Source organism: Gavialis gangeticus, unplaced genomic scaffold (assembly GCF_001723915.1).
Source record: "Gavialis gangeticus isolate Ggan-Ray unplaced genomic scaffold, GavGan_comp1, whole genome shotgun sequence".
In the NCBI taxonomy this organism is placed as follows: domain Eukaryota; kingdom Metazoa; phylum Chordata; order Crocodylia; family Gavialidae; genus Gavialis; species Gavialis gangeticus.
Window position 1 is genome coordinate 8,320,043 of NW_017729002.1, and position 12,019 is coordinate 8,332,061.

The 12,019-nt window shown below is 36.7% G+C and overlaps 1 protein-coding gene across 1 annotated transcript in view; it reads left to right on the top strand.

Annotated features, from left to right (window-relative positions):
* USP7 (ubiquitin specific peptidase 7) overlaps positions 1-12,019 on the top strand; it is a 128,051-nt gene that overhangs the window by 112,784 nt on the left and 3,248 nt on the right. Inside the window, exons 20-28 of the mRNA XM_019507476.1 lie at positions 845-912; positions 2,975-3,075; positions 4,384-4,537; positions 6,197-6,264; positions 7,255-7,363; positions 7,489-7,566; positions 7,990-8,090; positions 9,272-9,371; positions 10,214-10,333. Of these exons, the coding sequence (XP_019363021.1) occupies positions 845-912; positions 2,975-3,075; positions 4,384-4,537; positions 6,197-6,264; positions 7,255-7,363; positions 7,489-7,566; positions 7,990-8,090; positions 9,272-9,371; positions 10,214-10,333 (899 nt within the window). The remainder of the gene's footprint in view (positions 1-844; positions 913-2,974; positions 3,076-4,383; positions 4,538-6,196; positions 6,265-7,254; positions 7,364-7,488; positions 7,567-7,989; positions 8,091-9,271; positions 9,372-10,213; positions 10,334-12,019) is intronic.

Sequence of the window (12,019 nt, forward strand, 5' to 3'; positions counted from 1 at the left end):
GAGAGAGAGAGAGCGTGTGTGTGTGTGTGTGTGTGTGTGTGTGTGTGTGTGTGTGCGCACACGCACACTGTGCCTGTCAGGTTGAAGAGAGAGAGAGAGAGTGTGTGTGTGTGTGTGCACGCGCACACTGTGCCTGTCAGGTTGAAGAGAGTGTGTGTGTGTGTGTGTGTGTGTGTGTACACCAATTAACTTCATGGGGCTGTGTAGTGTGTTGTCTGTTTAATAAACCTGTTATTTTGAAACCGCGAGTTCAGTTTTTGTCTTTCCTGGCTGTTTCCTCCTTGCCACCACTTATCAGCCCCCTGATGGTGTATGTGTAGTTCTGCTTTACTCCAATCCGGTGTGACAGGGGCCATGGCGCTTCATTAGGCTATTTGGTAAAACCCCAGCAGATGCATACTGAGTGCATGTAGAAATGTTAATTCCTGCTCTGTCTCCAAACAATGCAAATGATGCAGCTCATTAATAATGGCTTAATTCCAAAAGCAATGTTTCAGACTTTCCATTTTCTTTTGCTCCAGCTATATTTTGGGTTGTTTTGTTTTTAAAAAAAAAAGAGAGAGAGATTAAATAATCTTAAAATGCGGGGGAGGGGGAATCATTATTTATCATGTTAGCTATATAGAATTTCCTCAAATAAGACCCTAAAGCAAAAGCAAACTATCCTTTGGACTCAATCCAATCATGGAAAGTTTTGTCTTTAAGAGAATTATTTTTCAGAAAGTTGGGCATATGAGCAGTGGTTGGGCGAAGGTTATGATGGAAATCTTTCTGCATCCTAACCTATAGCTTTCATTAGTAGCAAAAGCTATACTGTACTTCATATTCTTTTCTTTTTTAATAGGTGACTTGCTTCCAGTTATGTGTGAGAGAGCAGGATTTCCTCAAGAAACTAACCTTATCCTCTATGAGGTTTGGATTATTATTCCTACAATAAATCTGTAGACCTGTATATCAGCAAGTTTTCTATAAGGAAAAACTGCCATGTGATATGAAAGCTAAGAATTTCACTAAAATAGCACTTGAGTTATTTCAAATACAATTTAAATAAACATGATTTAAAATACATCCAGAATCATCCTTAAACTTTAAAAAAGTCAGTTTACGCTGTGAAAATTTAGATTCTATAGGAACCTGAAAATTGGACGGTTTCAAAAGTGGCTTAAGTTAATGCTAGCTCTGATTTAAGATAGATTTGTTTAATCATGTGGTCTAATGTATCATATGAGATTTAGCTGTCTCGTGTGAACCAGGCAAACTTCTTCTTTGAAGTTGATTCAAAACGTTATCATTAAGACAGGTTGAAATGTATAGTCATTCACTGAAAGGAAATAATCTATAAAATGCATTTGGTTGTGTTTTTATTTGATAGATTATTTTCTGATCTTCTGAGTATTTACAGTCTCTTTTAAACTGGGACTGGGTATCTGGAAACTTAAATGCTGAAACACTGGCTCTGACAAGTGTTGCTATGACAGTTTGTAATAAGAGTATATGCTGTTTTTTACATCAGAGTTGCTAATAACTTACTATGTGCTTGCATACCTTGTCACGGCCTTAGCCGCAAAGCTGTGTTAAAGGGCATTGTGAAGGTTGTTAGTATCCCTCTTCCTAGTGAATTGGGAGTTAAGTTTCCTTAAATATAACGGGTTGATTGAGCATTCTAGCAAAAGACTTTAAACTGTTCTTGTAGCTTGTGCTTATTACAGCTAACAAAGCAGTTTTCGCTGTTAAAAGTGGTATGGACAACAGTGTATTGCAAGTTTGCTGTATCTCAAAATTTGTCCGTCATATTTTGGGAGAGTATCAGTAAAAACCTAACTTTGAACTAGCAGTTAGAAAACGAAACAATAAAGAATTAACTTATCTACATGGAAATTCTGTATTGTTAGCAATTGCTAACATTAAATCTATGCATGTTCCCCGAGTCACCAGACAGCAGAGCTGCTGCTGCTGCTAGCAGGGTTGGTCTGCATACTTTCCATGCTCCACCTCTGCATCTGCAACTGTCTAGACTTGTCTCCAGCTGCGGGGAGGAAATGTTGCATTTTCCCTTGCCTCTGCCAAATTATATGAGGCAGCAAGCAAGATTTGGGATTCCCCACCCCCTTTCCTAAGTATAGGAGTAAAAAAATATTTTTAATGCTTGTTTTACTGGGATTTGAACATTCAGGGAAGCCCTTGCTACTATAGGAAGAACTCTGATGTTGAGTGCCTGCCATATTAGCAGCCATATTACTGCTCTCACAGGTGGTTGGGGGAAGAAGGGAGAGAGGGTTAGGTACATACAGAATTTTTATACTCGCAGGCAGAACTGCTACCATCTACTTCCATATATGCACTTGCAAACTTAAATGTAACTTAGAATGTGTAAAAGCATCTTCTTTCAGAGGGGATGATTGAGCATCACAAAAGATTCTAACACCTAAGGTGATGGAACCAATGGTACCTATATCTTAGTAACATATAGTACCTACCTGCTTTCTACTGTTAAATTGTATGTGCTTAATACTCCTAGTTTAAAAGGAAAAGAGTCTGTTATCATGAAAAGGTTACGCCTTGCCAAAAAAACGAATATTACTTGGATAGTCTGCAATTCAGAAAGCTATCCAAGTTGAAAACTGCCTTTAAACTTTGGAAAATATTTAGTACCTAGCCACTATTCAAATATAATGAACTATGGTTTGTATGTATTCAAACTAGTAAGAAGAGAGAGAATTTAATGCAAAATTATCAGTAAAACTGAACTATCCATCTCCATCACAAGCAATGAAGTTTATGAATTAAATATAATCTAAATTAAAACATCACAGTTCTTACATACTCCCATTTATTTACATTTGAAAGAAATTATGCATTATCCTGCATCATTATCTCTTTGCCAACTACCTGTTTACTATTTTGTCATTTATTTTCTCTGCACAATCAAAAACGAGTCTGATTTGTTTTGTGTCTTTTTTGGTTTTTACTGCAGGAAGTTAAACCCAATTTAACTGAAAGAATTCAAGACTATGATGTATCTCTTGATAAAGCTCTTGATGAACTTATGGATGGTGACATCATAGTGTTTCAGAAGTATGTATTTTGAGAAGATGGCTATAATTCTGTTTACATTACCTGATTCACATTAAGTGAAAGTTTCTATTTAGCAGTGGTTTACAAATAAAGTGTAGTTTTCTAACAGCATTCATATTGTCAGCAAATATCTATCCACTGGTTCAAAGTGGGGAAATAATTAAACTACTAAGGTTGTTTAGCTACCAATTCTGTAAGAAAACCCTCCCTAAAAAACTGATCATCAGAATGTCTGAGTTCTACAGCTTTGCCCCGGAAGCCACCATAACTCAGAAGCTGCAGATCTTTGGTGCAGTTCAGATCTTAGTCTCTATATTGTCTCCTATAGAAAACTCTTGACTTTTGAGAGCTCCTCTCAGACTGAACTAAACTGCCTTCTTTTTTTCCCTCACTTGTACCAACATGTTGTTTGTGCTCTGGCCTGCAGTGATTAAATGCTCCTGATTTAAGTGAGCGTGCATTCTAGAAGTTAATGGAATATCAGTACTTATTGGAGGTTTCTCCAAGGCAAAAGGATAACCCTGTGGTTTTTATATCCATTGAAGGGATCTTAACCTTGTTGGGGCTTTAAATCGGCATTTCTGTGCTCTCACTCCTGGTCACACCCAACTGTGTTGCTCTGTTTTTCTCCATGGGCTGACAGTGGGTGGAAGCCAGCTAGTCTATCTTCAGCACTCTTACCCCAGATTATGTGAGATGAATGTATTTCTCATGTCATGCCTTGGAACTCACATTCCCTGTTGACCCAGTTGGTGTTATGCACCTTTGGCTGGCTGCTGACTTTTGGGTAAGTGCACAGCTTGTACCCTGGTGCTATTCCTCTGCCAGAGAAGGGGTACCAGTCAGTAGTGACTCAAACCAGTGTCTAGACAGATGGTTCACATCTGTGATTCAAGAGCTGCTATCCAGCCACTGTGCAAAGTAAACAAAAATAATAAAACTATAGTGAATACATCAAACGTTCTGGCAACATAAAAGGCATGCTGCCTTTAATGGGAGGACGGGGGGAAAGAGTACTATTCAAATGCCCCTCTAGAACAAATGGGGTTGACATGCTACCAGATTGGCAAATAAGTGAGTATAGAGTGTAGGTATGCTAGAAGCCCTGGCCCAGAGCAAATATATTTGAAGGGTATGGATCACTACCGACTTTCTTAGTTCTACTGTGTACAAAAGGTGGCTCTGAAGATTTCCTAACTTCATTTCTGTATTTCTCAATAGTGTCACTGCTTTACTGTAGAAACATATGTAAAAGCCCTAGTTATTTGTATTTGTGTACATAATGGCATAATTTGTCTATTTTTGTAGAGATGACCCAGAAAATGACAACAGTGAGCTGCCAACAGCAAAAGAATATTTCAGAGACCTTTACCACCGTGTTGATGTAATTTTCTGTGATAAAACCATCCCCAATGATCCTGGATTTGTTGTTACTTTGTCCAACAGAATGAATTACTTTCAGGTGTGTAGCTTGTGTTGTAGCTGTCTGTTTTAGAGCATTTACTGGTCATCATTAGGGGCCACAAAGGATTTTTTTTTTTTTTTTCTTGGTATGTTTGCTACTGGCTTCTGAAGCATTTTCTTACTGTCCTCTGAGTATTGGCATGTTGGCCACAGCTAAAGTTGCGGTTTTGGACTGGGCTGCTCTAATGCTTCTACTGCTTCCCTGTCATTGCAATGATATGGCATTGACAACGCCATAGGCAATGCATGCTTTACCCGAGGCATGTTATAGGATGTCCTTGTTGTTCTGTATGACTTGTAGTTATGTATGAGTATTTGAAGTGGTGAGTTTGGGCATTCCTTGAGAAAAGGATGGCCTGGAGATGTAGGGGACTAGAGGCTGTCTCTAGTCCACCATTCCCATACTTATCCTTTTTATTTCTCATTTATGTTTTCCCCCTTTGCAATGGTAAGCAAAATCAAGTATAGGAATAAAATCAAGTTCAGATTAATTAGTGGGTCAGGATAACACTTTCTGTATTAAATACTCTTAAAAATAGTCTTTTTTTTTAGGTATGGACTGTTTTCATTTACATGCATCTACTTAGCATGCTGTGAATACTAATGGAAACCATTCCAGCTTTCTTTCTATACTTTCCAACAATGACATTATAGAGATATGGACATCACAGAGTTAAGAAAAATTAATTCAGTTTAAAGATACTTTGTTTGTATATTTCCCCCCATCAGCTTTGGTATCTGAAAATAAGGGGGGTTTTGTTTCGTTTTTCCCTGACTTCAGTATCCTAATCAATTGTAAATATTCTTCAAGCTAAATTTATGCCTTGTTTTAAGTTTGTAACTGCACTAATGGTACTAGCAAAGGCTCACCAAAAGTATACATTTAAAATGGTCAAAAGGGAAAAGTACTGAAATAATAATAATTAATAGTTCTGCTAATTATGTTTTAGTAGAACTACTGTGTTTTAGCCAAAATAGATCCAGCTCACGCCCCATAGTTGTCGTTTTTGCAGTATCAAGAAACACTGAAGGATGCTAAATTTATTTTTGCCATTGAAGATGGCAACTGAGAGCATCTGCATGCATCAGGGAGCAAATAAGTGCCATTTATGATCACTATTGTGATTTATATCTGCTTTCAGCAGTCTGTTTCCTCTTTTGTCCCCTGAATTGCTAATTCTTTTATATCAGTTGTGCTTGGAGAATTAATATTGTGGTGAACTATGTGCTGCTTGTGATTTCACAAACAACTCATTTTCCCCACAGCTACAGTAATAAATGGAAGGGTGAAGAAAACAGGCAGAATTATTTCCAATTTTTCTACAAGGTATTAAGGTCTAGGATCTTTATTATTGTTATTTAATAGCTTACTCTTTTATAAAAAGGGAGCAAATAACACTGTCCTATGCTAGGCATTTAATGGTTATTGTACAAGATCTAGTAGGATGTCCACCATCTTGAAATACCAGAGACCTCAGTTCCTGAATTCTATCACCATTAGTGTGGGGATTAGGTATTACTGTTTTTCTCTCATAAGATTCCCTGAGCCTTACAGAAGGTAAATACAGCCGATATTATGCATGACCAAAGACAAATCAGTAACATAAATGACTGAAGTCATTTAGAACTTTTAAAAATATTTTATTTATTTCCACAGGTTGCAAAGACAGTAGCACAGCGACTTAATACAGATCCAATGCTACTACAGTTTTTCAAGTCCCAAGGGTAAGATGAGTTTGTATAAATATAATGTTTTAGTTTAAATTTGTCACTTTTGTTTAACATATCTTTAAACTGATTTTAACATGGGTAGGCTTAGTAAATTCCTTAATTATTTAATAGCATCTCCTATGTTGTCACAACTAAATCTTTATTTTCCAGAACTTTAAATGGGCATTCAGTTGCCTGCTATATGAGTTGTTATATATTATTTTGGTCTGCACTATTACACAAGAGTATTAATCTAGATAGCTGCTTAACACTGTGCTATATAAAACTAGCGCAGCAGATATATATCTCTGTCTCTCTCTTCCTCTGAGTAGGTATGGGTTTGGTATGCATCTGTTCGCAGCAGTTTGTCTAGCTTAGTGGTGCCCAAACTTTCAGCACCACACGCCAGATGCCTGATGTGGAGTGGACTGAATATGTTTCATTCAAGAAAGATAGATAGATTTTTAAACTATTAAAATGTATATGGTAAACTGCAGTTCCAAAAGCTGTTATTTGGCTTCTGCTGACTGGTTCAGATAGTTTTGTTATATTTTCAGAGTTAGTAGGACACTGATTTGACCATGCCTTTCTAAATAAGGTGGTAATCAAAAAGCAAAACATTAAAAGTGTTTTCATTTTTATTTATGAATAAGGCCGTGATATAGTAGGTTTATTGTTGGGCTCTGTTTGCATTGCTAATTTTAGACTTCAGGTCTTTGGTTTATAATGGAGAGGAGTACTTTAAAAGAGATGGGGAGGAAAGAGTAAGACACCCAGCTCCTCCTGAAAGTTGATGCGATTTGTGCTCATAAATACATTAATTTTAAAAAATTGCCTGAGCTCTATAAACATAACGCTGTATAATTTGGACAACTGTTTCTTATCCTCTCAAATGTATAAAGTTTCATTTGTATAGACAACTAAACTTACTTTATATTCCTACTGGTTATTTACTGTGGAGTGAAGAATAATGAAATGATGTTTATGTGGTGTTTTCTTCTGTAGTTATAGGGATGGCCCAGGTAATCCTCTTAGACATAATTATGAAGGTACTTTAAGAGATCTCCTGCAGTTCTTCAAACCTAGGCAACCTAAAAAGCTTTACTATCAACAGGTAGGAAACTTCATTGTTGCAGGGTGGGGGAAGAAGCAGGAAAGGGGAAGGAAAATGTGATTGTCTTTACAAGCCTGTTTTAAAGTGTGTGTGTGGTTTTTGTTTTTATTCCTCTCTTCCCTCAGCTCAAAATGAAAATCACAGATTTTGAAAACCGGAGAAGTTTTAAGTGCATATGGCTAAATAGCCAATTTAGGGAAGAGGTGAGTAAAGTTGTGGCTACTGCTAGTAATTTTTTACAAGTTTTTCATATATATTTTATATACATAGTCAATTTTATAAAACATTTAATAATATATTGATAACATATTGTACATATGTGATAATGATTAAGTATACAGATGTTTAATTTTTTAAAATTTTTGTGCCACTTAGAAATTTGAGAAAAGTCGCATCTATTATTCTCTGGGTAACATCCTAAATATGCATATTGTCACCAACTTACAGTTCCTAAGAATAAGGATTGGAAAAAAACAAGGCATTTTTTTGGCATATGTTTGTTAACAATAAAATCTGTTAAACAAGGATTGGTGTGAAAGTCAGAATTCAGCATGTTCTGTCCTTTGGTGTGGTTACTAACGTTTCAGTTTCTCTAATTTGTTTTTTTTATTTTAAATATTATATAGGAAATAACGCTATATCCAGATAAGCATGGGTGTGTACGGGACCTCTTGGAAGAATGTAAAAAAGCTGTAGAACTGTCTGAGAAGGGTTCGGGGAAACTAAGGTAAGTACTGCTGGAAAGGATATTGATTTTCATGGATTTGACTGTTGATTTAATCTAAACAAAAGCTTTTGGGGTTTACAGTATCATGAAAATCAAGTGCACATTAACAAAGTCTGGTGTCATGAGTTTAAAACCTGTATTACAAAGGGCTGCAGAACATCTAATGCTGGAATTTCAATCAAGGTAAATAAGTTACAGTTGCATAAAAAATCCTTTACTCTTCCATTGAATAAAAATATACTGACATTTAACATTTTTTGTACTTGCCAGTTTGGACAGTCTATAAAATTATTGTATTTTCTAGCAGCTCAGGCCACTGACTTTTCAAACTTTCAAAAAACCCATTGTGATACAATCTCAGAAAACATAATTTACAATGTCAGTATGTGATGCAGATGCACTGATTCTTCATAGAAGTTAAAACTGTTTCCTGGTTATTGAAATTCTGTGAGAGTACTTTTGGTAGAAACATGTTTTAAAACTAGTAATAAAAGGTGGGGCAGGTTTGCTCTTTATTTAGAGCAGTTTCTCAATCTTTTTTAGCCTCAAGGCAGCCCTCAAAAATGCCAGCTCTTAGTCTTCACTCATTTTTTACTACAAAAAAATAATACAGCAGTTTTTCTGTTGCAGATAACTGAAAAAGACCACATCAGGGCAGGATATTTTTAACAGTATGGATTTTTGTTTGAAATCCCTGGGTTCGCCTGTTCACCTAACAGTGCTAACATCGTGTGGCACCCTTGAAAGGATTCTCAGGGATCCTCAAGGTGTCACAACACCCTGATTAAACATCACTGCCTTAGATGCTAATTAATAGAAACTATATACCAGTACTAATATAATTTTAATTCTGGTTGTAGTAATATGTTCCAATTTTATTAGATCAGTGGTTTTCAAAGTCGGGTAGGCTTATTCTGGGGGGTATGCAGTGCTTAGCCAAGGGACTTATGCCTAAATTTTAATAATGATGGTGGAACTTTGGGTTGGTTAATACATGAATAAAGACATTGCTGCACATTGATGTGTGTCAACACTTCCTAAGGAATGGACATGCAAAGAGGGTGTGTGGGGTGTGAGCAGCACTATTTTACAAGTAAAGCAATATGTCGCCAGAAAAGTTTGAAAACCACTGTATTAAATAAAAGTTACACTGATGTCTTTTCTTTTCCTTTTTTTTTAAGGCTGCTAGAAATTGTAAGCTACAAAATAATTGGTGTCCATCAAGAAGATGAGTTGTTAGAGTGTTTATCACCTGCAACAAGCCGAACGTTTCGAATAGAGGTAAATCTTAAGCAGCATGAATTACAATGTTCAGATTGTTCTCTTCTAAGCAAACTAGCTGGCTTGCATGGTAACTTTAAAACAAATCCACTAAAGAGGAACTTAAGGTTCTTTTAAACGTGATGATTTATGCCCAAATGATTTTATGAGAGAGAATTAAATCTGTACAAGGAATAATCCATAGTCATTAGGCTCCTCAGCAATTCCCAGGTTCATGCAGGGCTTGTGCTGTAAATTTTTGTGCTTAGGACCTAATTTCCAAGTTGTAAGCTTGTGCTTGCCTGCATACTTTTTCTTCCTTCCTTTCAATTGGGGAGTTTTGTTCAGTTATGTGTTTGAGCTAGATGACATGGTTTTGAGCCTCAAGACTTTCTTTCTCGTACTTAAAATAATTGAAGCAATCAGCACTTAACTTGTATCAAAATTCATAAGTATGGAATGATATTAAGCCATAAGTATAAATTTCTCACTGAAAAGAAAGGAGGAGGAGTGCATGGGGATATTGTCATAGCCACCACTTACAGAAAACATTTGATTTGTGAAGTCTCTTCATGTGGCAGGGAAATAACTTCATGTTGAGGTCTTGCATCCTGGCTCTGTGACAGAAAACCCATGAAAGGAAGCTAAAGGGAAGTTGCCTCTGATATCCATTCCTTATCCCACAAACACCCTGAAAAAAATGGCTCTTAAATGACCTTTTGTCACTGAAATCCCTTTTAGTTTAAGATATGTTGTTTGGTTGGTTATAGATGTTAAGACTATGGATTGATTATGTTTTTACAAGTTAAAGTTTTCTTGCCAGTTTTAGCCTATCATGATCATAGTTTTGTATCTGAATTTAGGAAATCTCTCTGGACCAGGTAGATATAGATAAGGAAAATGAGATGCTTATCACAGTGGCACACTTCCACAAAGAGGTTTTTGGAACATTTGGAATTCCATTCTTGTTGAGGATACACCAGGTATACTATATTTCCTTCATTCCTATGTAGGATTCTTTTTTTTTCTTAGTGTCTTCATAAATTTCTTTACAAAAAAGTAGAACACTGATGCCAAATATATATGGTAAAATATAATTCGTATAGAAAAGTTTCTCAAACTATTCAGTTGTGAAACTTGTTCTGAATCCATTCCAAACTGCAGAAGAAAATGTGTGGGAGAGTGGCTTATGACAGTGGCACTTAACCTTTTGGGCCTGTGAACCAGATGAGTGGGGCAGGTCTGGTCTTGCACCAGGATTGGTCCATGGGGCCCAACACTGCTCCCTCCCTGCCCCAAACTCCAGGAGTGGGCTCTGAGGCCACCTCTCCTGCCCCTGAGCGTTAGGGTTGGTTCCTGGAGCCCCATGCCACCCTCACCTTTGGGATGGGTTCCTGGGGGCCTAGTTCTGCCCCCTCCCAGCCTTCCACACCAGGATAGGGCCCTGGGGCCTCATGCTGCCCCTTCTTGGGCCTGTACATCTGGATCAGGCCCCTGATCCAGTTTGCAGGGCCCAGGGCGTCCAGTGGGTCTGGGTATTTGGTAGTGAGCTGTGTCAGTGTTCCCCCATTGCCAAACTTCCAGACCTGGCGTTGAGTACCTCTGGTTTATGAATAAATTATTGAACTGTGATCCAGCAGATTAAATTTCAGTTCCTGGTTTTTTTTTTTCTTTTTTTATAACAGGTTCCTTCTGTGATTCTCAAATCACTTAAATGTTTCTGCTTCTCAGTTCTTCATTTATAATACTTCCTCCTTCCCATTCTGTCTCCTTTGTATAGTTAGATTATAAACTCTTCATAGCAGAGTCTGTTTTTTAGTGTGAGTTTATATGTCTGGTGCAATGGAGCCTTTATCAATTCTGGATTTGAGGTCTAACTGTAATAATTTTAAAAAGATCTTTGTCTTAAAGTTTCTTCTGATTAGTGCTTGCCGAAGAATGAATTATTTGGCTCCGATGTGAGTTACATGGTTATGAAAAATGAGCACATTTCACTTTCTGTGTACCTTTTCCAACATAACTTTGTCAGCTCATAATTCAAATGGCTTATTTTAAATTTTGTCATGTACTTTATCATCAAAGACAGAAACCATTGCAAAAGTGAAAAAGCTTGGCTTGAATTTTGAAAGTTAACTTTTTTGCTTTTTTTTTATTTATGATTCCAATTCAGAACCATATGTAGCCTTTTAACATTAATAGTATATTAGCAAGTCTCTAGTGCCAGTCAATTAAAAATACTCCCAAGCTATTTTTTGGTTCTTATATATCCATTTTTATAAGTATTTATCTAGTTTTATAAGATTTGGTTTGAGAAATGTGTGCATTTCCACATTTTAGAGGGAGGGTTGTAGATGCATATTTTATATATGCGTAACAGTGCCAAGTGAATATGTGCATTATTTTGAAGGAGGACCACATTTTATTCTTCCCTTTTTCTAGTTACTGTGTTACTGATGTTTTCTGGTTCCAGTGCATCATCTCTTGGGGTTTTATAGTATAACATAAAACAGATGCTTCAATGATAATGCTAATTCAGGCCAAAATAGCGGTGTGGTAGAGATTGTATTTGCATAAGTGTTTGGGTTTTGTTTTGTGCTTTTTTTTTTTAACACTAGCTTTTTTCTGCCTACTGAACTTCTTCCTTTACGTCTCAATCTTAACCTGATTTA